At 47.4% G+C, this 26,737-nt stretch overlaps 3 protein-coding genes across 6 annotated transcripts in view; 1 reads left to right on the top strand and 2 right to left on the bottom strand.

The window, feature by feature from the left end:
• The first annotated feature begins 226 nt into the window (after positions 1 to 226).
• On the top strand, positions 227 to 4,542 carry Sprn (shadow of prion protein). The gene is made up of 2 exons (XM_008823180.3): positions 227 to 809; positions 1,632 to 4,542. The coding sequence occupies exon 2, from the start codon at positions 1,647 to 1,649 to the stop codon at positions 2,085 to 2,087; it is 441 nt and encodes a 146-aa protein (XP_008821402.1). The 5' UTR covers positions 227 to 809; positions 1,632 to 1,646; the 3' UTR covers positions 2,088 to 4,542.
• Positions 3,865 to 19,112, bottom strand: Mtg1 (mitochondrial ribosome associated GTPase 1). 3 transcript variants are annotated; one of them, XM_008823178.3, is made up of 11 exons: positions 18,929 to 19,112; positions 18,240 to 18,304; positions 16,336 to 16,440; positions 13,178 to 13,258; positions 12,683 to 12,739; positions 12,321 to 12,411; positions 10,574 to 10,635; positions 10,084 to 10,180; positions 9,631 to 9,712; positions 5,619 to 5,731; positions 3,865 to 5,264 (listed from the first exon to the last, which is right to left on the bottom strand). In XM_008823178.3, the coding sequence occupies exons 1-11, from the start codon at positions 19,035 to 19,037 to the stop codon at positions 5,125 to 5,127; spliced, it is 1,002 nt and encodes a 333-aa protein (XP_008821400.1). In that variant the 5' UTR covers positions 19,038 to 19,112; the 3' UTR covers positions 3,865 to 5,124. The 3 variants fall into 3 exon arrangements, with proteins under 3 accessions (XP_008821400.1, XP_029414557.1, XP_029414555.1); XM_029558697.1 differs by lacking the exon at positions 18,929 to 19,112 and adding an exon at positions 18,789 to 18,850; XM_029558695.1 differs by lacking the exon at positions 18,929 to 19,112 and adding an exon at positions 18,521 to 18,747.
• A 2,268-nt stretch (positions 19,113 to 21,380) lies between these two features.
• The window catches only part of Paox (polyamine oxidase), an 11,392-nt gene continuing 6,035 nt past the window's right edge, over positions 21,381 to 26,737 (bottom strand). Inside the window, exons 5-7 of one of the 2 annotated variants that reach the window (XM_017795619.2) lie at positions 25,692 to 25,804; positions 25,113 to 25,270; positions 21,381 to 23,120 (exon numbers count right to left, since the gene is read on the bottom strand). In XM_017795619.2, the coding sequence (XP_017651108.1) occupies positions 22,977 to 23,120; positions 25,113 to 25,270; positions 25,692 to 25,804 (415 nt within the window). In that variant the 3' untranslated portion in view covers positions 21,381 to 22,976. The remainder of the gene's footprint in view (positions 23,121 to 25,112; positions 25,271 to 25,691; positions 25,805 to 26,737) is intronic. The other variant, XM_008823174.3, reaches the window with a different exon arrangement.

Genomic DNA, 26,737 nt, shown 5'->3' with positions numbered 1-26,737 from the left:
TTTGGTGCAGGTAGAAACCCTCAAGGCTGTTCAGAGCTGGGATTCACTCTCCCTCCCAGGGTGGGAAGGAAACTGCAACAAGCCAGCCTGAAAATAAGGGAGGATTGGTTCTTCAAGGACGCATTTCCAGAAGGGTCCCAAGTTAGGACTGTCAGGGAGTCCACAACTACTCCTTGGTGTGGACAGCCTGCCTGGAGGGCCTTCTGGCAGAGTGTTGGCCCAGTGCTCACCCAGAAGTTCTCACGGATCTGGAAAGGCAGTCCTGTGGTCCTTGTGACTGGGGAGGAGTGGGTGAGGCTGGGTAGCATCAGAGAACCAAAAGGTGATAGGAGATGCATGGAAATGCTTTCGGGGAACAGGTCTGGGCACGGAAGAGGCGGTGGACACAGCTGCTGCTGGGCTAGTGGGCCGCGGGAACCGGACTTGGTGCCTGGGTGATGGGGACTAGTGGATGTAATGGAGAAATGGGAGACTGGAGGGGGTTGGGGAGAGAAGCAGGGCTGGAGGAAGGCAGGAAAGCACCAAGAGCAGCAAGGATGGGGGCCGCCAAAGAGAGGGGCTGTGCTTTCCGCTTTCCGGAGCTTGCCTCTCTCTTCCCTTGGCATCTCCCGGGGCTGAGTCTCTGCTGCAGCCCGCCCCCAATCCTCAGGCGGAGCGCATCATCCTGTCGTGCGCTCTGCCTCTGGCAGAGGGTCCCCTCCACCACACCTTTTGGCTCGCCGGCGGCAGCTCCTAAGAGGCCACTCAGCCGGCGATTCTGACCAAGGCCTGCAGCGGATAAGGCAGGGGAGGTGGATTCGCTCCCAGTGGTGAGTGGGGAGGGAGACTGGCCCTGGGAGGAGCATGGAGCGGCCACCCAGACCGCTGGTCCCACAGCCAGCCCGACCCATTCGGATCCTTTCCTTGTCCAGGCTCTGACCCTGGGCAATCAAGGAAGGGTGGCGCTCCAGGCGGGGATAAGAGACTTACCTGCGGTCTAGGCCTGGAACCCAGGCCCTAAGGCTTTATCAACCACTGATCATCTGCATCCCAAGGAGCTGGGAATCCGGATCCTGGCCCTGCACCCACTGCATTTAGCCGCAGCCTCTGGCTGGAAGGCTCATGCCAGGAATCCGCGGATCCAGTCACAAGGCTGTCCCTTCTCTAGCCCTGATCTGGGCGTATGCGGGCCCTCGATCCCAAACCAGTGTCCTCCACACACGAATCTATCTCCAGCATGTTCAGCCCTTCCAAAGACCATTGTCAGAGCCGGGGATATGTATCCCTTCCCCCCGCGGGAGCCCTCAACACCCATTCTAGGCCCCAGCTCCACCCCACCCCAAGAGCAAAACAGACACCAGTTGTTGAGCCCTCTCATACCATCCCATCTCCACCCTCAAACCAAAGTCCCAATGCAGATTAAAACAGCCAGTCCCCTTCCCCCACCCCAGCCCTGAGCCTACTGTCCTCCAAGATGCTGGGAGTGGTCAGACTCTCACAAAAGCAGAGGGTGAGTCTGCCTTCAAACTCTGGTGTCCCTGTCCCCATGTTCCGATGACACTATCCCCAGGCCCTGATACCCCATCCCCAGACCCTAAGCCAAGCGCCACCCCTGCACAGAAGCTGAAGTCCCCTCTACCCTCTTCCGGCAGGTTTTACCCACTAAAATGAACTGGACTGCTGCCACATGCTGGGTTCTGCTACTGGCCGCCGCCTTCCTCTGTGACAGCTGTGCTGCCAAGGGCGGCCGCGGAGGAGCTCGGGGCAGCGCCCGCGGGGTGCGTGGAGGGGCACGCGGGGCTTCTAGGGTGCGCGTGAGGCCGGCGCCTCGCTATGGCTCTTCTCTACGTGTGGCAGCGGCCGCGGCAGCTGCAGGCACCGCGGTGGGTGCCGCGGGCCTTGCTACCCGCTCAGGCTGGAGGAGGACCGCAGGGCCTGGGGAGCTAGGCCTAAAGGACGACGAAAATATGACAGCAGACAGCAACGGGACAGACCGAGGAGTCTATAGCTACTGGGCCTGGACTTCTGGCTCAGAGTCTACACGCGGTCCACGTCTTTGCCTGCTGCTGGGCAGTACCCTAGGTGCCCTGGAATTGCTTTGGTCCTAGACCCAGCTGAGTTTGGGCCCAAATCTGGGCCCCAGTCTGTGTCATCTTCGCAGGCCCCTAGGGCCCACCCATAAGGCCTCCAGCTCTAAGTGTCACTTTCTTCTGTTGCCCATGATCCCCCAGCCCAGAAAACTGCCTGAACGGGTTCTGGCCCCACAAGACCTCCTCAGTCTGTGGACACTCTTAACCTCCTATCCATCCCAATCTCCCCATTTCCCACCCTGGCAGGAACTAGAAGCACCCCTGACAAAGAAGCAGGCTGCCCTTCACTCTCCAGAGCTGTCTAAAGATGCCAAGAGGAGGTACCAGGCCACCCCTATCTGCTGGTCCACCCTGGTCACAAGGAAGAGGCCATCCTCTGGTGGGTCCTATTCTTCCACTGAAGCCCAAAACACCTATGGCCTCCCACAGAAGCAGAGGAAATGGACCCAAGGACTTCACAATTTGGTGGAAAGAGGAACATTTACTCAGGCTGCAATGTGGATTAAATGTCAGGTGCTAACCACCTGCCCAAAGCAGGTCCTGAAGCATTCACAGCTCAGGAACATTCAGAGCAGGAAAACATCCATCCCAGGACATCCACTGTGGTCCTCCTAGAACATGCTGTCAAGACTAAGATAGCACCTTTTCCTGGCAGACTAAGACCTCCTGACAGAGAAGGGTTCCCCAATTGGAGCCACTTGGCCCTGAGGACCACTTAACTGTTTCTGAGATCCCCCCAAGGGGAGGGGACTCACATTCAAGAGCATTCCATTTCCTTTGAACTTCTGGTTCATATTTAAGGGTTACTTGGAAACAAGATCAAACCTGCTAGAGCCCTCACTTAATGCAAGCTGCATGGTTCTCACAGTGCCAGTGGGCAGCTCCCACTGGGAGACCTCTCTTAAAAGCAGATGGACCAGAGAAGTGAGACAGGATGTGACACAAGTAGAAGCTGGCAGCCTGAACACTGGAGAAGGCAACAGTTCATCAAGCCCACAGCTGCTGAAGAAAGGTTAACACAGCCCCAGCCTCGGGAGCCTCAGCTGGAAGGGTGGGTGAGCCTGAGCTAATAACTGAAAGCTTTCTTACCATCCAAGGTAATCATGAGGGCAAGGCTGATGCTGAGAGGCTTCAAGGAGATGCAGGGCAGTCCTCACAAGGATCTACCTTTGTGCAAACTTGCTCCTTTCTTCTCCTGGACCCACCAGAACCAGGCCCACTCCTGCCCATGAGCCAGGCTCAAGGGGCCCCTGGCTCTGCCAAGTTCTCTAGCTCTAATCATTGAAATACCCCAAGGCTAAGCAGGTTTTCCCAGGCCCTGTGCCCCTTGGTGCTCCTGAGACACTTATCTACAGCTGGGCTGTTCTCAAGACTCATCCTTGCCCCCCTGAAGTGATGGAACACTGGGCTTGGTCAGTGTACACAATGCTGAGCTGGGACAGCTCTGGTTAGGGTGTAGGTTTCAAGGCTATTGGCAGAACCCTAGCCAAGCATTTTCTTGACCAGCAAGTTGCAGAATGCAGCTCCCTGCAGCCTCTCATCCATACTACCGGTGCTCTCAGGCACAGCCAGCTCCCAATGTACTACTGTCCCAAACAGACCAAGCTCAATGCCAAAGACCAGCAAGCTAAGGGCCAAGCCCATCCAGGGGGCTCAAAAACAGATGAGAGCCATCTGCCATCAAGTCTAGTGGGAGACCCACCAGAGCTCCCTCAGCTTATCAAACATCCACAAGGATGGGTTGTATGGACCAGACTCTCACATACCAGAGCACCATGTATTAGAAAATTCTGGACACAATGAAAACATTACCTTTTAATGATTACTTCATATGCCACTCTGACTTCTCCAATGTATTTGGTATTTGGCATAGCTATAAATTTTTGAATACTTTTCCTGTCAACAGGAAGTATAAGATGCTGAGGAGGAATCTTAGGGCAGGCTTATCATGCCTGGCAGCTATAAGAGGCACCACTGGAAGGCTAAATTCTAATTGCCATCCACAGGAAACAGATGGCTGGCTGAGCACCCAAGCCCTGGTGGACAATCACACAATGGGAAGGTCATATAGATGAGACTGGAGTTATTGACCAGGTCTCACCCTGCTGGCCCAGCAGTACCTCCATCTGCACCAACCGGCCCCTTTTTTTCTTTCTAGAATGTAAGCTGCTGGCAGCAACACGTTCTAGGTGCCTATAGGTACATGGAGGTCAGCAATGCTTGGATACCCCCTGTGCCACCTCCTGCACCACCTCCTGCAGGTACCATGATCCCACTGGCTAGACGGTGATCCCCTGCCAGTGATCCCCTGGGCTGTGCAAAGTTGAGCCCAGAGCAGTCTCCCGAGGTACAAACTCTGAAGCACAAAGGTAGAGGCCAGTCCTGAGCTTCACTATTCCAAACCTCTTGTCCATGTCTGTGTATATATGTAACGATGAAGAGTTCATTGTGAAATAAACCCCTCTGTTGGTAATGAGCCTCTTCCTCATTGCAGGACTTCAAGACACTTGAGAATCTGACATAGGAGCCCCAATCTACCCTTCCCCAGCATTAATTGGTAAGCGGGGCTTTAACATATGGGCCCAAAGTATAAGAGTGCACAATGAAAGAACCAGCAGAAAATGGGCCTTTTAGCAGAGTGTCATGGCTCATACCTGTATATCCTAGCACTTAGGAGAAATGTGAATTTGAGGCCAGCATGAACCATATAATGAGACCAGGTCTCAAAATAACAAAAAAGGAAAAAGGATGGGCTTTTTAACCCTTTTTTTTTTTTTTAATTATAGATTATAGCTTTGACTCCTTTGAAAAGCATGAATCTCTCCCTTAGACTGAGAGGAAACCTCCTAACCAGGCCATACACACAGGATTCTTGGGACCCTGCTGCAGTAACCAGGGCTGACCAGACCCTAGTGGTCAGGAGAGCACAGTGCCCTATGTAGCAGGAGCCTGAGTCTTGGGTACCAGCATACAGAGCTTCTGGATGGGGAAGTAGGTTCAGCCTTCAACACTCCAGCTGCAGATGGTGTGGGAACCATATTCCCATCCAGCCAGTTCAGGAGTCCATGTCAACAGCAGGCAGGCCCTGCATAATGTCACGGTCCAGCATCACTGGGCCCAACAGCCCACTGCGGAAGGTCCGGAGGAAGTCTCGGGCTGCCATGGCATAATTGGGCTGGGTAACTCTGACATCACCTGGGGCGGGGGGGGGGGGATTCTGATGAGAAAGGGGCCTTCAAGGATGGTCAGCCCTAAGAGATCCTTAGGGGTGCCATCAGTGAAGCCTAGGGAACAGAGAATGTTCAGAAAGAGTTCAGGTGTCATATCCACCCAGCATTACCCAGGGATAGGGACACCCACTGAAACCTACACTACAAAGCCCTTCTTCTCTAGAACCTTCCATTGCTCCTCATCCCCATGTTCGAATTCCAGGACTGCTGCCCACAGGTTCCCCTCTACATCTCCTTCCTGTCATCCTCCAGGTAGGGTCAAGGGTCCCAACAGGTGACAGGGTAAGGGCCCTATGCCATACGGTGCAGCCTCACTCACCTGTGCCTGTGAGCACCTTCACCTTCCGTGTCTTCCCCAGCTTCACAGCCACACTCTTCAGCACCTGCTCTATGTCATCACATGCACTGGCCAGGCCGTAGTGCTGCACATACCTGCACACCCCAGAAAGGTCAGACTTCTGTGAAGCTCCGAGTCTAAAGGGGGATTCCTACTCACTCATACCCTAGAGGAACAAGATGCTGGGCTCCTGAGAGGACCTGACTGCTTCCACGTAACTTAGTGCCCCAAGGACAAAGCTCAGAAATTTCTTACAGGAGAGCGGAGGCTCACTGACTCAACAAGGTAGAATTCAAACGTCCAGCACCCAGTCAAAAGTGACCAGGCATTCAAAGCAGAAGAGACCCAAAGTGAAGAGAAAAACCAGCTAACTATAGGTAACCCATTAGTAACTGGATGTTTGAATGGCAGACACAATATCAAGTCAGTTATAACCACATACCACACAGTTGCAAAGCTGACATTGAAAAAAGGTCTGAAGTGAACCTTTAAGCGAGAGGAAAAATGGGACAAACAGATGAACAATAAGCCAGAAAAGATGACCACGTAGACACTACAACAAATGCAGATCAGGAGCAAAGCATCTTGAGCAGTACACAGGGGCAAATGGCCTAGAAGCTAGTGACTCAGGTACCTGCACCAGACAGAAGTGAGAGGTCACAGCCAACCAGCACCACAATAAAGAGGAAGAAAATCTTCAGGTTCAGAAACCTCTGTGAGTCTCCACAGAGATAGCTAATACTCTGAATGTAACATCCTAGGTATATTTGGAAGAATCTTTTCTTACAGTTGAATATCCTTAAAGATAACTATTTATAGGGCTGAAGAGATGGCTCAGCAGTTAAGAGCACTGTCTGCTCTTGAAGAGGACCCAGGTTCAATTCCCAGCACTCACATAGTGGCTACGAATCATCCTTAACTCCAGTTCCAGGGGAATCCAAAGCCCTCTTCTGACCTCCACAACATTGCACGACACAGGTGCACTCACATACATGCAGGCAATACACACATACACATAAAATAATAATAATAATAATAATAATAATAATTAAAAAGATAACTACATAGCAAGAGATAACAGCAGTGTATCTGGGATTTATAGAATATGCAAAAGCAGGGTACAGTGACAGTGGCACACAGGACAGGATGAAAGAAACAGGACTTGGCTGTTGCAAGGTGACCCCTGAGATGCACTGGAAACCCTATACATAAAAGGTCATAGGTAACAAGCTAGCAAGGATGTTAAACGTAAAATGTCTAAATATTTTTTTTAATATTTTATTATTTTTATTTTATGTGTATGAGTGTGTTGCCTGCATGTATGTGAGTGCACCCGTGTCATGCAATGCCATAGAGGTCAGAAAAGGGCTTCAGATTTCCCTGGAACTGGAATTAAGGACAGTTTGTAGCTGCCATGTGGGTGCTGGGAATCAAACCCAGGTCCTCTGCAAGAGCAGTCAGTGCTCTTAACAGCTGAGCCATCTCTCCAGCCCTAAAATGCCTAAATATTTTAACATAAATGACAGACATTGTAAATCTGGATAAAATCAAGACCCAATTATATACAGCGTATAAAAAATATTTTTAGGGACTAGAGAGATGGCTCAGAGGTTAAGAGCACTGGCTACTCTTGTAGAGGACCCGGGTTTGAGTTCCAGCATGCATATGACTGCTATCAGCTATCCATAACTCCAGTTCCAGGGGAATTTGATGCCCTCTTCTGACTCTGTGGGCATTGCATGACACAGGTGCACTCATATAGATGCAGGTAATACACTCATACACATAAAATAAAAAATAATATATTTTTGAAAAAGAACAGTACATGTGCTTAACTGCTGAGCCATCTTTCCAGTCCCAGAAATATATTTTAAATATAAAGACAAATATACAGAAAATAAAAGATAGAAAAGGATATATCATGTTAACACTAATCAAAAGAAGTTGTGGTGGCTATATTACAACAGACAAAGGTTATCTCAGAGAGGAGAATATTCTGAGGGATGAGGAAGGTATCCCAATGACAAAAGCATCAAATTCAGAAGACAAAGGAGTGCCCTAAATGCTCTGCACCTAACAATATCCTAAAGCCTGAGCTGCAAGAACGCCAACAGGAAGTAGATGGATCCAGCAACAGCTCAAGGTTTTAATGTTCTTCTCAACAATTAGCAGTACAGATGGGCAGAACATCAGCAATATAGAATAAGGCCACAATGAAGACTGAACAGAAATCAATGAAGTAGCTGGGCCTGGTGACACATACCTGTGTTACTAGCATTTAGAAGGCAAAACAACTAAGATCTGGGAGCACCGTTCAATGTCAGAATACTTGTTTAGCATGTACAAGATACTTGGTGGGAAGGAGGGAGGGAATCAAGCTGCACATGTTAGTGCATGCCTGTAATCCCAACACTAAGGTAGCAGAGACAGGAGGATCACCAGGATAGCCTGATGTACATAGTGAGTTCCAGACCAGCCAAGGCTACCTGGGGAAACCCTATAGCAGAAAGGAGAAAGAGAAAGAGAGAGAATATGAATGAATAAAGAATATCAATGAAACCAAAAGCTGATCCTCAGGAAATAAAATTAATATACCTCCAACCAGACCTCACCTTTGTTTGATGAAATTAAATCTTCATGAGATGCAATAAGCAATGGTGTTATAATATTGTCAATTTCTCTCCAACCATACCTCCAATCTGAGGCATACACTCAATGGAATTTGTTGTCCCAAAGGCTGAGCATGGTGGCGCACGCCTTTAGTCTCAGCACTCATGAGGCAGAGGCAAGCGGTTCTCTGCTGAGTTCGAGGCCAGCCTGGTCTACACAGTGAGTTCCAGGCCAGCTGGGGCTACAGGGAGACCCTGTTTCAAAAAGACCAAAAAGAAAAAGAAAAAGAAAAAAGAAAAAAAAAAGTGGGACTTGGTTTGTTTTGAGTTTAAGTTTTTGGTAATGGTAAGGATTAAACCCATGATCTTGTACCTGCCAGCACTTTACCACTGAGCAGTGAGTATACCCTCACCCCTAAAAGTGACAAACTTATAAAGTTCATATGTGAATATGCAGAAACTAAAACAGCCAAAGCAACTTTGAAGAAGAGTGAGGCTGAAGAGGATCAAAGGTAACATAACCAAGACAGAGTCACAGGAGAGACCAGCCACAAGCATATGTACATAGCAGTGTGGATCCCCAGCAAAGGTGGAAGACAACTAGTAGAAAAAGTCCTCAACAAACCTCTCTGGAGTAACTGGTTATCCATGTGCAAAATAAGAACTTCATGGCTGCACCATACCAAAAGCACATATAAAAACCTACCAAAGAGAGTCATAGACTAAATGTGAAACCCAATTAATCTTCAAGAAGAAAACAAAACCCTGTGATCCTGGGTTAGAAAAATTCTAAGAGATGTATCTCATTACTAAATCAGATTTCCAAAACTAAGACTATCTGTCCCCAAACACAATGTTAAGAAGAAAAGGCCTAGGCACGGTGGTGCACACCTTTAATCCCAGCTCTTAAGAGATAGGCAGGGGGATCTCTGTGAGTTCCAGGCCAGACAGGACTATACAGTGAGACCTTATCTCAAAAAAAAAAAAAACAACAACAAAAAAAAAAAGCTGGAGAGATGGCTCAGCAGTTAAGAGCACTGGCTGCTATTGCAGAAGACCCAGGTTCGAACCCCAGCACCCACATGGCAACCATCCAAAACTCCAGTTCCAGGGGATTCAATACCCCTTCTGGCCTCCATGGGCATCGCACAACATGAGTACACTTACATATATGCAGGCATCATTCATACACATAAAATAAAAATTAATTTAATTAATTGATTTTGTATGATAATCTCAGATGTATTTGTATGTCAAAACTTATCAAATCACACGCTTGTAAGAGTGTGCAGATTATGTAACACCTAAATGCTGTATTTATAAAACCACACCTGGCTAGGATGAGTAAACAGTGGGGTGCAGCTCCTACACCCACTGCCACTCACCCAAATAGCCCATGCCTGTTGAGGGTATAGAGGAGATAGTCAGCCATGGTCTCCTCTCCAACCAGGTGGTCCAACACAGTTCCTGAAAGACAGGCGGTCAAGGCAAGCACATGAAACAGTAGGCATCTGTGGCCCCCCAAACCTGCATGCCTCCCAACTGAAGCTAGAAGACCCTGAACCTCCATTCAGGGAGGTTCACAATTGTTGGCCTTCCTCCTGTGTGGCAAGTGACTTGGTTGCCAGACACAAACTCTCCATCCACCCCTGTACCAGGTAGAATGGAAGCCAGCACATACATACTATGAGCTAGTCTTCCTCCCATAGCTTTCAGAAGCATCTGGCAGCAGGCAGAGTAGAAGGAGTAACAACTCCACCTGCCTAGGTGTCAGTCAAGGTCAGCAGTGGAACCCCAACAATGGGGCAGAGGGGTACTCATCCCTAGCAGGGGCTCACCACATATGGCCAGCTTCAGGCCTGTCTCCACATTTTCAATCCGAGGAGCTAGCACCCCAGGAGTGTCCAGCAGGAACATGAGTGGATGCTCACACACCTGTGCAGCAGAGGGTGGATCAAGCCAGACAGCAGTCTCTGCCCAACAGCCAAACGGTAGCAAGAAACTCTGAGAGAGGGCCCTGGATAAACCCACATAGGTCTCTTTTCACTGAGCTATAAGATCCTCATAGGATTTAATTTCTGTTTAATTTGGAGAACAAATTCCCACGGAAAACAAAATGCATAGAGTGTGGCTCTGGCAGGTGGGGTAACAAGGCTGCTTTCCTGACAGGTTTATATAAGGACAGAACAGCACTTGGCAGTAACAACATGAGTGGAGAGAAAGAAAGGAGGTCAGAGGCAGAGCCAGTGCTGCACTCAGTGGTACTAGGCTCAGCAGAGCCTGTAAAGCTCTGAGCCAAGCTCTGGACTCATGTACCAAAGACACTACCTGGATTCTAGATGTCACAGCTCTGGTGATCCCTGGCTCACCACCCACTCTGGCAGCTTTTCCTGTAAGACAGAAAGAAGTCATCAAATATTTGGACAAAGCAACATAAGAAGCAATGAAAAGTATGTAGCTAACACACCTAGCAATCAGAATATAAACCTCAAAGTCTAACTAACAAGTTTGTTAAGGTGTAATTCATTCCCTACTCAACCCCAAAGAGCACATGGCAGAGGTTTTCAAAAGCCAGGCACACTGGCCTAGGGCCCAACAAATGCCCAGAGCTCACTCCCCAATGTGGAAAGGTGCTCCCTAACTATAAAAGTCAGATCAGGTAGGCTGGAGAGATGGCTCAGTGGTTAAGAGCACTGGCTGCTCTTGCAGAGATCTAGGTTTGGTTCCCAACATCTACATGGCAGATAACAACTTTCCATAACTCCAGTTCCAGGGAATCTGATACCCTCTTCTGACCTCCACGAGCATTGCACAACATGGGTGCACTTACATATATGCAGGAAATACATTCATACATATAAAAAATAAAAATAATAAATTTAAAGAAGGAAAAAAAAAGATCAGAGCTGCTCTTCCACCTCAGTGCCCCTCCTAGACCTGTCTTTTAGCACTACCCATAGCAGGCAGGCCAATGTCAGTCTTGATTCCAATGCTGTGACTGTCTAGGATAAGGACCAGCTCAGAGGACCTGAGAAAAGTTGTCCACCCACTGCCAAACCATCTCAAGAGTAAAGGGGTAAAAGTGTCCATCACAGATCACCAGACACAGTACAGACAGAAACCTAAGGAGGAAAGAACTGCTGACCAAGTTCCAACGTGAATGAACCTAGGATGCTGAGTGAGATAAACTAGTCCTTAGAGGACAAACATGAAAGGCTCCTAGGGGCTGAAGAGATGGCCCAGCAGCTAAGAGCACTGGCTACACTTTCAAAGGACCCGGGTTCAATTCCACAGCCATCCATAACTCCAGTTCTAGGGGAATTTGACACCCTCTTCTGACCTATACAGGCATTGCACAGCATGGGTGCAGTTACATACATGTAGGCGATATACTCATACACATAAAACAAAAATAAAATATTTTAAAAATATAAATTTTGCCAGGCATGGTGGTGCACACCTTTAATCCCAGCACTCAGGAGGCAGAGGGAGGCAGATCTCTGTGAGTTCAAGGCCAGCCTGGTCTACATAGTGAGTTCCAGGACAGCTGGGGCTTACAGGGAGACCCCGACTCAAAAACACCAAAAAAAAAAAAAAAAAAAAAAAAAAAAACATAAATTTCTCAGCCTTTAACGTTGTTAACAGGTTTTTTTTTGTTTTTGGATACAGGGTCTCCCTATGTAGCCCTGACTGACCTGGAACTCACTATGTAAACCAGGTTGGCCTCAAAATCAGAGATCTACCTGGCTGCCTCATGAGTGCTGGGATTAAAGGGGTGTACTACACCCAGCTGTAAATGATTTTAAAAAACACTATTGTTAATATGAAAAATGAAGCCAATGAGATTGAGTCCAAAGTCTAAACTACATAAAAGTCAAGAGACATGAAGGTATGAAGAATATAAAACGTGTAATAAATGGCTGTCCACCACGTAGTCCTCCATCAGACTGTTAACTGTCCTTTTAGCAGAACAGGACCTGAGATATAGAAAGGATGCCTCAGAATAACACAGGGCTGGCCATGCTCTTTCAAAATCCTCTCTAAGGGTATAAGTCAGCACACCATTACTACCTACCTGTTCTGAGGTGCTGCCGCCGCAAGGAGTTAATGAGGGATGACTTGCCCACGTTGGGGACACCAACTACCATGATGCAGTATTCCAGGTTCTATAGAGGCAGAAGAATCTCAGACTCAATCTGTCCAGGCTGTGGAATCCACAGCCCAAGGGAAGAAGAAGTCAACACAGAAGCCTTGTGCTGGCCAATGGGCTGGCCTGGCCCTTCCCACTGAAGGACAGCAAAAACAAAGACTGGGTCCTGGCTGGCATACTGCCTAGTCCTCTGCACTAGAGTAGTGTTAAAATAATCAGGCACATAGGGAGTGGGCAACTCCATATATCTACCCCCAGCTCTGCATCCAACCAATCAACCAACCAACCTCTGCTCGGTGATAGCGGTAACTGCATCCGATCAGCTCCGTGACTTTTGGGATGATCTGCAACAAACCAGCCACATCTTTGGGTCCTTCATCCCTCACTGACCCACTTCTAGCCACGTTCAAAAACCAGGATCAGGGACTGTCTTTTCACTCCTTGATTAAGAGAGCAAAGACCTCACACAGACTTTACTAGGCAGCTGAGAAAAAACTTTAGCATCCAGATCACAGACAACCAACCATCCAATCAAGCCACAGCTAACTGGGATTCATTCACCCCCAAAAGAGCAGAGAAAATAAGTTACTAGACTGTTTATTACTAATAGTCTCAGAATGCTCCCTCAACACTTACCTCAGGCAGCGCAGCCCAGGAGACCCTGCATCCCTGAGCAGCAAAAGCCCATTCCAGGATCTTATACTACCTGCTTATCAACCAGTATCCCAAAACATCAACCAGTATCCCAAAACATAAACACTAGCATGTAAACAGATGCTTACCTGCTTGATGTTTTCATCCTTTATACAGTTTGTAAAAATGACATTTTTTATACCATTTCCTTCCAAATAATGGACAATTTCCTGAAAGAGACATTAATACTTTAAACACTGTATGAAAATATGGATGTTTTGCCACAGTAAAACTTGAGAATTTGAACTTGGGGCCAGTAAGACAGGTACAAGCACTTGCTGCCAAGCCTGATGACCCAAATTCAATCCCAGGAATCTGGCACACATATATCCATAGATACATACACACACACACACAAACACACACAGCAAATTAAATAACAAATGTAGAAAAAAAAAATCTAGGGCTGGAACAATGACTCAGCAGCTAAGAGCACTGGCTGCTCTTATAGAAGTCCTAGGTTTGGTTCCCAACACCCACTTGGCAGCTAACAACCATCCATAACTCCAGTTCCAGGGGGATCTGATGCCCTCTTCTGACCTCGGTGAGCATTACATGACATAGGTGCACTTATACATGCAGGCAATATACTCATACACATAAAATTTTTTAAAAATTTTTTAAATCTTAGAAGAAAAAAAAACACCTAGCCAGGTATAGTGATGCATGCCTTTAATCCCAAGACTCCAGAGGCCGAGGCAGCAGATCTCCATGAATTCAAGGTTAGCTGGTCTACATAGCAAGTCCCAGGCCAGCCAGAGGTACACAGTAAGACCTTGTCTCAAAAAAAAAAAAAAAACTTCCAAGCTTGAAATACACTGCCAGGGGCTGGAGAGATGGCTCAACAGTTAAGAACACTGGTTGTTCTTGCAGAAGACCTGGATTCGAATCCCAGCGCCCACATAGCAGCTAACAACTGTCTGTAATTCCAGGTCCTGGGGATCCAACAGACTCTTCTGTCCTCTGAGGACACTGCACAACACAGATGCACTTACCTACATGCAGGCAATACACTCACACACATAAATAAAAAATAATAAATATAAAAAACAAAAAAGAGGGGCTAGAGAGATGGCTCAGTGGTTAAGAACACTGACTGCTCTTGCAGAGGACCTGGATTCGATTCCCAGCACCCACATGGCAGCTACGAACTGTCCTTAACTCCAGTTCCATGGGAATCCAAAGCCCTGTTCTGACCTCCGCAGCATTGCATGACACGGGTGCACTCACATATATGCAGGCAATATACTCATACACATAAGATAAAAATAATAAATAAAATATAGAAAGAAAGAAAGAGAGAGAGAGAGAGAGAGAGAGAAAGAAAGAAAGAAAGAAAGAAAGAAAGAAAGAAAGAAAGAAAGAAAGACAGACAGACAGACAGACAGACAGACTGCAGGCACATTCATTTGCTCAAAGTCAACTTGGGCTCCAGGAGCTGAGGAGCAAGAAGTGGACACCAGCAAGTCAATGAGGCATCTAGACTCTGACAACAAAGGAGCTTAGAAGACAGAGGCCTGAACCCATCACTAGGTCCTCAAGAGGGCAGGAGGAAAGAGCCAGCACAGCTGGGCTGTCCTGTTTCTGTACCCAGGCTCTGCTAGGGTAAGGACCAAGGGACACAGCCTGCCCCTGGGAACATCAATGTCTCTGAGCATAAAATGGGACTGATCCAAGGTCATTTTGATGCCTCATCAGCACTGAACTCACATGAGTTGGCTTCTCTGAGGAATCCTATTGCTCTCTCATATAACATATGAGACTCTATTTAAACTGAAATGGTATTGAAGCCACTCTGATTACAGAGAATATTTACTAAAAGCCCAAAGTAAACTAAGGCTGACATAAATTCAATAGACTTAACATTCAGTATAATCAGTATTCAGCTGCATGTTTCATTAATATTCACATCTATAAATATATATTGAAAAATAATAGTGTTCAGTGGTTACTGGCCACAATATATGGTCAATGCTTAAATGAAAAAGTAATTTATTAATTCAGTTGGTTTTTGTTCTTTCTTTCAGTTCCTTGTTACATATAACATAGTTAATACACGGGCCATTACAGAGTCATTCATACTGAATCCACAAATATTCATTCAGGCTGTCCCTCTGGCAGCAGGAGGCAGAGAGGGTGGGGCCCAGCGTCCATTCAGAAGCCTGGTATTCCTCTCACCCTGCACCTGCCCAGTAGAGGGCAGTATACACAAGTCTGTGAAGGCTAGAGTTTTGAGAGCAGAAGCAATGTGCCATCTTGAGTCTCAACTAATAAAAGCAATTGAAAACATCTGAAGCTAAACAACCAAATGGAGTGAAACCAGAAGCCTGCACAGCAGGTGAGACTCCTGATCAGCTCCCTAGGTCTCACAGCAGGGTGCCACCACACTGAAATGCCTTGGCCATCCTCCTGACCTTTCCCTGTGTCAGGGTTAAATAACTTTCTTGTGTTAGAGTTATAACTAGAATGTGACAGTCACCTAAAAAACCTAAGAGAACTGTTGTTCTGCAACCATTAACAACTTTTTAAAAACTGGCTTGAATTCAAGACCCTGATATCCCTCTTTGCAACGAATTTGACAACAATCAGAAAAAGTAGAGTCAACACTTACTTCTGGGCCATACAGAAAACACACTGCCCTGGGGCCCAATTCTGCCTGGCTTTAGAAACTGTCAGCTACTTTGAGCCTTTTACACCCTGATCCCACATCCAGCCCTTCCAGCTTCTGGATCATATGGTGTGTAAAAAGCAACCACCAGCAGAAAACCTGAGGTCAGACTGGGTATATAGACAGCTGGGAGAAACTGCAACCATCACAGAAATCCAGGCCATACCAAAGGTGACCAAGGCTACAAGCAATAGCCTCACACAGCTTCTCAAACTCGTTAATTAAAGCTAACTAAAATGTCCCTTGGCTACAGTGGTTGCATCTGGCCAAAGGTCACCATGTGGTACAGAGTGGACAGAGCATCTATCATATAGGAAAGGCCCACTGAAGAATGTGGCTATGGTGGTCACCAGGGCTCCAGCAGCACACCAAATACTACCCTCAGAAGGTGTGGTCTTCTTGAATATTTGAACCATAAGTTTATATTTGAGGGAAGAAGCTCTGTTGAGAAGCCAAGCTAGAAGTCTTCTGCAAAGCCAGGAGCTATTTCTAAAACACAGCCTGCTCAGGAGTTTAACAGAGTTTCTCTCCATCAGTGGCTCTCACACTGCTACTGATTATCTGTGAGAAGGCACATACCTGCTGCTCTGTGAGATCTGCCAAGTCCTTTTTGTTAAGGACAAGCAAATGAGGCTTCAGCCCAAGGGTCTCTTGGAACAGAGGATTGCGACCCGAAAGTGGGATGTGCTGGTATTAAGGCAAAATCCATTCAGAGCTTTACTGGTGGTTATTTTGCTTTGTCTGCCTCACCCAGGAGCTGAAGCCAAAGGAAGAAGCACCATCTCAGAGTAGGTTCAGGCCACCTTCCAAACCCAAGAACTGTGAAGCTAACCCTGGTGCTGCCCTGGTGCTTATGAAGGGTGCCAGGGTAGGTGGTCGGGTAGGACAATCACATAGCTTCCAAACAAGGATGATGGAAAGAAATCAAAGCTCAGAGAAATGCTACTATTTACACACCAAGTTATCTAAGTTTGAAATGAAATCTGAGAAAAAGAGATTCCAATGAAGTCCTGACTAGATTACCTCAGAACTCCACCCTACCCTCTGTGGCCAGAAAGTACACACAAGGCACCTACCAGTTGTACATATAGGTAAGCAAGCCCTTTTCCCCAGAGCTCTTTGAAGATAAGCCACCTCCTTACTGTTATCCACAACTACCCTAGGCATCTGATATGGAGTTTCACTTTACATGACACTAATACAGGCAGGATGGGGCTTCTTATCTCTACCTTCTATCCTTTTAGCCCTTCTGGTAAGATCTTGTGCAAGAGTCCCAAGGCCTCTACCTACCCCATCTAGGTACCCAGGTAAGTTTCTATCTCCACCCACATGGTCCTTTTTCATAGCTGACCAATCCTATGTCCATTCATAAATCCAAGCCTCCAGGCTCCTCTCCCAGGATGCTAGAGACCACTATCCAACACAGACTCACTGTCATATCCTAGATTCGGTAGAATGATCCAGAGACTATCAGTATATGCTGAAAAATAACCATGCTTTTTAAAAAATAATCAGATTGATAGTTGTCACATCTAATAGCATGCCATATGTTAGGTGAGTAGAAAGTTATAGCCTAAAACAAAGAAAACTAATGTTTTGTTACCAAAGTTCCAACTGTGAATTTTGAAATGGTCTCAGGGTCTCTTACTTGCCACTATTTCCAGAGACTCCCACCACTGGCATTAGGGCCTCACACCCACCAACAGCTGTTCTGGGTGGTACCATCCAAGGGTCTGGGTGGAGTGATCTGACCTCCCCATGCTTTTCTGGAGCTGAGTAGGCAAAATGTTAAGAACTCACATACCAGAGCTGGAGAGATGGCTCAGCAGTTAAGAGTACTGACTGCTCTTGCAGAGGACCCTGGTTCAATTCCCAGCACCCATATGGTGGCTACAAACTGTCCTTAACTCCAGTTCCAGGAGAATCCCAGACCGTCTTCTGACCTCTGCAGCATTGCATGACACGGGTGCACTCAAATACATGCAGGCAATGAAATAAAAATAATAAATAAAACTTTTTTAAAAAAAGAACTCACATATCAACACCTGCAATCACAGAACCTAATCACAGCTTGGCGCACACCTTTAATCCCAGCACTCTGGAAGGCAGAGACAGGCGGATCTCTGTGAGTTCAAGGCCAGCCTGGTCTACAGAGTGAGTTCAGGACAGCTGGGGCTACAGGACAGAAGGAAAGCTCAGGTTGGCAGGAATATTTAATCTCTGGTTTCATAACCTACCCAGAGAAACCAAAGGCTGAGAAAAATAATGTAAAAGCCGCCCAGTAATTCTGATGTGTAATTAGAGCTGAGAAATGCTGCTGTAAGTGCAAGTAAATACAAGTGAAGTTTCCGATAGCTGTAGACAGCTCACTGGACCTGAGCCAGAGCAGATCAGGCTGTCTAAAGGAGGTGGGCAGAGAGCGGAAAAGCTTCCCGAGGCCTCTGCAGCCTAGCGCGAGGCTTTCCTACAGCTTGAAAGGATATCCGGGCGTCATGAACCTCAATGACACAGTCCACCAGCTTCAGACTGCTCTGCATCTTCTTTAGCCCTGGAAGACAAAAGATCGCTAAGGAAAGAGTCCAGAGAGGCATATTTAAGTTGGACTGTTAAGAAAACTACCTAAAACAGTCAGAGAACCCATCCGTGGACATAGAGCTGAAGGAAGCACCCTGCGAGGCCAAGTTCTGAGTGGCACGCTCCACTTCTGAGGGTCTTGGGTACTGATCTGAAGGTCCTAGATACTGTGCGAACCTCAAATACATACCCCATCCTGCTCCGGCAACCACACAAAAATAAGCTATGAGGCTCCACTCCGAAGCTGCTACCCTGCGCCCGCCGGCGCCTATTTCTGACACCTGCCTGCCGTCTTAACAGCCAGCCTGGCAGCGGGTGCGCGGCAACAAGCCAGACAGCGCCCCACGGTGCCAGCTGTCAGCCTGAGGCCAAATTGAGACCTATAAATTAAAAGATCACAAAGACTCTTCGGCAGGAAAAAATGACTCAAGAATAAAGGCGGGACACCCTTCGCCTACATGTATGTGCCTTCACAGGTCCACTCCGTCCGCCTCAGTGTTCAGAGCACCGAGTGCAGCTGAGACCCGAGGTCGGGAAGGCGACCGGTGGCGACGCACATGCCGGAGCCCGGGCTGCCCGTGCTTCCCGCCGGCCTCACCCTTGGCCATGTGGCCCGGGAACCATCGTGCCACGTCGCGACCGTGGAGGGGGAAGCATTCGCGCCAAACACCGCGAGCAGCGTACAACACACGCAGAGACAGCCTCATGGCGCCCGGGTCGGAAGCGTTCGCCAACGCACAGCCTCCCGGAGGTTCTCAACCCGCATACAGTGTTCCGGTGCACCAGCGTTCCTCGCACGACTGCGCAAGCGCACCCCTCGAAAACCAGGTGGGCGGCACCGGAAAGTGTTGAGGACCAGGCCACTAGGGAACCTAGGGCTGAGCAGTTCTCAAGAGTTCCTGGGTGCCTGTGAGGTTCTTTTCAGCAATTTGGGGATTTCGTTTTTTTAAAAAAAGACTTTTATTTTAACCCAGGTGTAGTAGCACACACCTTTAATCCCAGCACTCAGGAGACAGAGCTCAGTGAATTCCAGGCTAGCCTGGTCTACATAGTGAGTTTCAAGCCAAGCAGTGCTACATAGTGAGACCCTGTCTCAAAAACTTAGTTTATCTTATTTTTTAAAGAATTTCTTTTAGGGGTGTGTGTGTCCTGGACTTCAAGTAGTTGTGAGCACTTAAGAGCTGTGTGATGGTGTTGGGAACAGAATTCGGGTCCTCTGCAAGAGCTGCAGACATTAACTGCTGAGTCATCTCTCCAGTCCCTCTTTGGAGGTTTTTGCTACATTTAAAATGTCTCAAGGTTGAGCCAGGACTGGTGGCCCAGGCCTTTAATCCCAGCACCCAGGAGGCAGAGGCAAGCAGATCTCTGTGAGATCAAGTCCAGCCTGGTTTACATAGCAAGTTCCAAGCCAGCTGGGGCTATAGGACTACCCTATCTAAAAAAATAAATAAAATAAAATGCCTCAAGATTAAGGCTGTCACTCAGTGGAAGAGCACTTGCCTGCATGCCCAGAAATCTAGGTTGAAACTACCAGCTCTACAAAAGCAAACAAAAATAATTTTTTAAATAGTCTCAGGTGTGATAGACACCTAAGTGTGAACAAAAGTTCCCAGAAATAAAAACAAAACCCTGCATCTTCAACCGAACCTTCTGCAAGGCTGATTATAACTTAATGATTGTGGAGTTTAGAAATCTGCAAGTCCAGATCTAACTTCTACTTGTCTTGGGCTATCTTTAGCTACCTAAATAACCACTCCTTGTCCACCTCTATGTTTAACCTAACATTCGATGACTAACATAAAAACCTTTTGGAACGTATTCCTTTTGGAATGTTTTCACCAACCATCTGAGGCCTGTAGCTGAGATGTCTCCACTTTGCTGTGACTGCCTATTTAATGTTTCCACCAATGTATTTGAAAAGTGCTTTGACTTATGACTTCATTACTATAAAAAGCTTCATGAAACCGTTTCCATGTTGAACCATAAAATTCGGGATAACTTAAGTCTGTTCTGGGGCCATGGTCACTGGTTTCAGAATAAACTACCTCTTATCCCCTTTGCAGTGAGTTCTGTTTCTGCATTGACACAGTAATCCTAGTGTTGTGCCCAGAGAATGGATCCCCAAGAATAACCACGGAATCCAGAGGGCATGCAAGAACAAAGAGTCTTTATTCGGGCTTAAGCTCGGGCTCTCAGACCTCACCAACGCAATGGATCTGTGCTGAGAGCTCCGATTGCAGGGGGAGGAAGCCTTTTATAGGTTTTAGACCAAGGCAGGAGGGGAATAACAGTCACATCTTGATTGGTCCGAGGAGCCTACACGTGCCAACACACTTTTGAATTGATTGGTTACAAGGGATGCAGTCCTGGGGGTTTCTCATTGGCGGGTGCTACCCTCAGAGCTATGGAATGTGCTGACTGTTACCTGTGAGGCCAGAAGTCTCTGTTCTTACCTTATAAGGCTGCTATATGCCTGGGCCTGCTTGATCTATAGCCTCCTGGGGTGGGGGTAGTAGGTGGAGATTACGACATGCCTGGATAGGTCCAGGCTTGCCTGAAACAACTAGTCAAAATGGGGTCAGTGCAGTTTGTCCTCTCAGCCTAGCAATCAAGCAGTTTGTTTACAGAAGCGAGAAAGAACCATTATTCCTAAAGAGGAGCAGGGGTCTCAGGAGTCCAGGGCAGGGGGCCAGAGGAGGGTTTCACACTAGCACCTGACAGAGGCAAGAGGGTCAGAAGTTCAAGGCCAGCCTCAGCTACATTGCAAGTTCAAAGCCAGCCTAAGATATCCTGTCTTTTAAAAATGCCCTATTGCGGGGATGGAGAGATGGCTCAGTGGCTGCTCTTGCAGAGCACCCACATGGTGTTTAACAACCATCCTTAACTCCAGTTCTAGGGAATCTGATGCCCTCTTCTGACCTCTGTGGGCACTGCACGACATGGGTGCACTTACTCATAGACATCTAAAAAAAGAAAAAAAATTTTAGATGGTCTAGGCTAGGCTACAAAGTAGCCTAAAAAGGGGGGGAAAAGGGGGAAGATAAGGGGGGAGTAAATGTGTTCAGATTTTTGTTTTAAGACAAGGTCTCACTATGTAGCCTAGGCTAACCTCAGAGATCCACCTGCCTCTCCCTCCCAAGTGCTGGGATTAAAGGGATGTGACATCATTTCTGCCTCTCAGATTTTAAGTTCCCAAGCTTATCAGGCTGATTCTCTACCATGGCCCAACCCCACCCCTAGCAGCTCAAATCCCCCTAGCTTCTTCCCTCTTTGTCAGGCCTGTTGCTCTAAGTGTCAACCTGGGCCTATCTCTGGAAACTGAAACACTTCCCCAAGTGTCAACAGTAAAGACCTTTGCCTGTGAAGAAAGCTGCATTCTTTGTCCTAAAGCCATAGATTACAATAAATCCTGCTGGAGTTTGGCTTCCTCCCTTGGTTGACTGGCAAGTATCCCATGCAGGACCAGTCTGGTGACATAAGCACTCTCCAACAGTCTCATTGTCTCACGATTAACACACTCCAGAAGGATGAATAGGCATACAGAGAGCTGGACTGTGAGTGAGCAGGCCTCAACCCTTTCTTACAGCAGGTAGAACCAGAGCCCAGGCCCAGATGAAGCAGGATGATTGTCCTTAAATAAAAAGGGCCAATGATAGCCTCAGGCTGTGCAATGTTGGGGTTCAAGCCTTTGCAAGCTCCTACACCTCACCTCTGCAGCACCACCCTGATAACTACACTAACCTCCCGAGTCTCCACTATCAAAGGAGATGTGCAAGCTGCTGTGACAGCTGCAGCACTATGAAATATTAATTTATTAAAGTCTAATGTCCTGTCCCCTCCGCCATGTAAACAGAAGCATCAGGGTCTGTGCCCTGGAGCTGCTGTGAGGATACAGTAAGACTAGACTGGAAAACATCTAATTGACCCACCCAATATTGCCCAACTACCCAAACATTCCCTAGTACCCTCCCCAACCCCACCTCAATATTCCCTGTCTCCGACACCCTCCCCAGACCCACCCCATTTTTTGACCAACCCATTCCCAGATAGTCTTTTTTTCTTTTCTTTTTTCCCCTTCACTCTCTCAAGAAAGCCTAAAGCCAGGTCGGGACAGGACACCTTTCCCTGCCTTTCACAATCTCTTCAGTTTTCCACCTTCATCCAGCCTACCACACTAGGGTGCCTGACATAGATCCATTAATGATCAAAGGGGAAGTTCATTAGTCATACTGTGGTCCTGAACACCAGCAGTGGAAACAGGGGAGGGTAGGCACCTTCAGAAACTGAGGGCAAGGGGTAACCACAGGGCCTAAGTCTCAAAGAACCCAGAGGGAACAGCCACTTATTGGGGGTACAAGGGGGCAGAGACAGGACCCAGAACCAGCTGGGGATACTGCAGCTCAGGGGCTTGAGGATTCCAGACCCAGGCGGTATGAACTGCTTTATGTGTGCAGCAGTAGGGTTAGTGGGTCATCCATGACTTCATGCTCAGTCCAAGCCAGACTCCAAGGACAGACGTGAGAAAATGAGACTGCTTTTGCAAAAAGAAAGCTGTCAATAAGATCTCTAAACCTCAAGCCAGATTGAAAATCATCAGACAGAAGGAGGGGCCCATCACCCACATGGTAGAGCAGAGCAGCAGGCACTCAGAGCCTGCGCCAAGGCTGCTGTGCCTGTGAGTTCCACAGACCGAACAGGCGTTCAGCTTCCCTCCAGCCAGAGAGCAGGGCCCCATGGGTGGTGGAGTAAAACGTCCGATGTGTGGCTTCTCCAGCAAATAGTATCTGAAGCTACAGAAAAAAAGCCAAATTAGAATAGGGATGTGATGAGGATAGCTGTGGAGAAATACACAGAACACGAAGTCCCACTTATCTATTTGCATCGACAAAAGGGCAGAAGACATCATTGCCCCATTCTGGACAGGTGCGAGTGCTGCGATGCCCAGGTGGTAGGGCAGCAACTCATAATCAGCAGAGTTGCTGAACCACCATGGGAGGTTAAGGCTAAAGCTTATCCTACAATGTAAGAAGTCACTGCCTACAACTAAAAGTGACAGGACAGTGCAAGCTGACAAAGGCCATGAGATACCTGGAAAACTAAACAGTCAACACCAGGTGACACTGTGTAGCTTCTTGACTTTGGAGGGAGGGAGAGCACAGCTTGCATTTATTTTTTAATATTGTTTGCCTTAGAGATACACATCATAATATCTGTATACAAGGCATGCTCAACACCAGTAATGGGCAGTGGGCAAAGCCTGCTAGGGGTAGAGACTACTGCTGTACCTACTTCTCTATAATTGATGGTTTCCATAATAAACTTTTTCCTGTTTTGTTTTGTTTTTTGCTTTGTTAAGATAGGGTCTCACTCTATGGTCCAGGATATCCTGAACTCACTCTATAGTCCAAGCTAGGCTAGCACCTGTGGTGATCCTTCTAGCTGGAATTACAGGAGCCACCACACCAGCCTGAACATGTGCTTTAGAGATCAGAATCAGATGGAGAGCTTGGCGAGGGAGGGAGGTGTCAATAAGTGATAAGAGTGCTTGCCTAGCATGCTCAGGGTTTCATCGATACAAAAGGAGAAGCAATCAGCTGGAAGAATAATCTGGGGAGGGGACAAATGTCCTCACCAGCTACTTTTGTTTAATTTTACTTCTGTAGCCAGCACTATAAATTTTTCTGACCCTTTAAGCGTATGTATAATTATGATAGGAATGACATTTTGATTGGTTTTTTTTTGGTCTTTTTGAGACAGGGTTTCCCTGTAGCCCCAGCTGGCCTGGAACTCACTATGTAGACCAGGCTGGCCTTGAACTCACAGAGATCCGCCTGCCTCTGCCTCCCCGAGTGCTGGGATTAAAGGCGTGGGCCACCACACCGGGCTAGGAATGACATGTTTTTTTTATTTTGATTTTCGTGTTTGCTTTTTTTTTTTTTTTTTAATGTTTTTTAATAGTGTTTTGCCTACATGTACTAAGTGCACCCATGTCATGCAATGACTGCAGAAGCCAGAAGGTGTCAGATTCCCTAGAACTGGTGAAGGATGGTTGTTAGCTGCCATGTAGATGCTGGAAACTGAACCCAGGTCCTCTGCAAGAGCGTCAGTGCTCTTAACTGCTGAGCCATCTCTTCCAGCCCTGGTTTTTGTTTGTTTTTTGACACAGAGCCTTACTAGCCCTGACTAACCTTGCTATATAGACCAAGCTGTTCCTGAACTTGCAGCAATCCTCCTGCCTCTGCCACCAGGGTGCTGGGATTTATGGGTGTGTACCACCACACTTGGCTTTAAGTTACTCTTTGTGTGTGTGTGTGTGTTTGAGATAGGATCTCTCTCTCTATAGCGCCGGCTGGCCTGGAACTCACTATGCAAGACCAGATTGGCCTTGAAATCACAGAGATCTGCCTGCCTCTGCCTCCTGAGTGCTGGGATTAAAGGCATGCACCAACACGCCTGGCCTTAAATTACTCAATATCAAAAAGAAATGACTCTTGCTGGGCGTGGTGGTGCACGCCTTTAATCCCAGCACTCAGGAGGCAGAGGCAGGCAGATCTCTGTGAGTTCAAGGCCAGCCTGGTCTACATAGTGAGTTCCAGGACAGCAGGGACTACAGGGAGACCCTGTCTCAAAAGACCAAAAAAAAAAAAAGAAAAAAAAAAAGACTCTCAGTCTCAGTCTGAGCGATCCCAGCCCCCGACTCATTCATGCTGCAGTACCTTTCGGCACTCATGGGGCCTCAGCAGCAGGATCCCTGGTGCCCCACCCAAGGCAGACCACTATACCTGGGTGCTACTGCTGTCGGCAGGGAGAGGCTGGGCCAGCAGATCTACATCATCCCCAGTGCTGCCCACAGCCACATAGCTGTAGGAGCCTCGGGTGTATGGGGCACTGTGCCAACGAGACCTCAGCATGCTCTTGGGTGCTGGCAGCTGTGGGTTTCCTAAACCAGACAGATATAGCATGTTAACCCAGAATTCTCACTAGCCTAGAAGAAAACTGAGCCAGTGTTTTCCTAAGAGGCACCCTGTTTCAGCTGCTCTGCTCAGCACTACACAACTGGTGCCGATAAGCAACATCATGAAGACGCTTCCTCTAAGTGAAATGACCCCAGCTGCCCTGTAGCCCTTCTGAGCCTCAATTCCTTATGTGAAAGCACTTGATTAGGGACAACTGCTTTTGTTTTGGTGGGCAGATTTTAGAAAACAGAAGTGGGAAGTCTTTACAAACTGTTACTAGGTCCACTGCCCAGGAAGAAGGCTGTCTTGGAGATGTGCAAAGTGGAGTTTCATTCTTCTCTGTTCGGGGTTTATTTCCTATTTAGAGATCAGTGAATAAGACAACAAGGCTGGGGAGGTTAGTACCTGTCACTCTCCGGAGCACTTGGGTTAGAGACAGAAGCACTTCTTCATCGGAAAGCGTCTCCATAAACTCTGACTCGAGGCCAGCAATAAATCCACAGAGCACATGCATAGACCTGCATGGAGAAAAAATTGAGACACGCTAAAGTCAGCCAGCCCTGCTGTCTGTTATCAATAACCAATACTATCCCAGGGCCAACATCACCCAGAATGATCTCCCCAGAGCTCTCCCAGTGTCTCAGCAATCAACGTGTCAGACATTCACAACAAGAAGGCAGCACATACTGTTTCCACTGCATCACTTGTACCAGTGTGTAAGAGCAGAGGTGGGTAAACTGCCCCTCAGAGAATGGAGGTAGCGACAAGCTACACCAGCAGGCTTCATGTTCTTTACTACCATGCACATTCAACTTTTAAAAAATGCTGATTTCACATGGAATAGGCTTAATAATGTCAAATAAGAACTATCTTTAGGGGCTGAGGAGATGACTCAGCAGTTAAAAGCACTGGCTGCTCTTGCAGAGGACCTGGGTTCAGTTCCCAGCACCCACAAGGCAGCTAACAACCATTCAGAACTCCAGTTCCAAGAGCTCCAGTACCCTCTTCTGGCCTCCATGGGCACTGTACACAGGTAGTGTATTTACATACAGCCAGGCAAACCAGTCATGCACATAAAATAATATAAATGCATCAAAGAAAAAATTTTTAAGCAAAATTATCTGAGACCCTAACCAATTCAAAAAGGGATCCAGAATCACAAGTCTGAGATTTACTGCCCCTGCCCTGAACAGTGTCCCAAGAAATAACACAGGGTTAAACAAGGTCTCACTATGTAGCCCTAGTTGGCCTCAAACTCTCTATGTAGACCACACTGGCCTCCAACCTCCAATTCACAGACGTACACCTGTCTCCGCCTCCCAAATGCTGAGAGTAAAAAAAGTATGCACTACCATGCCCTTCCTTTTTTTTTTTTTTTTTTTTTTTTTTTTTTGTTTTGTGTTTTTTTTATGCCCCCCATTTTGCCCTAAATTCGTTTTCTCTCCCCCCCT

This window comes from Nannospalax galili, unplaced genomic scaffold, assembly GCF_000622305.1.
Source record: "Nannospalax galili isolate Female #2095 unplaced genomic scaffold, S.galili_v1.0 scaffold49, whole genome shotgun sequence".
NCBI lineage: Eukaryota > Metazoa > Chordata > Mammalia > Rodentia > Spalacidae > Nannospalax > Nannospalax galili.
This window is presented reverse-complemented; position numbering and strand designations above follow the sequence as displayed.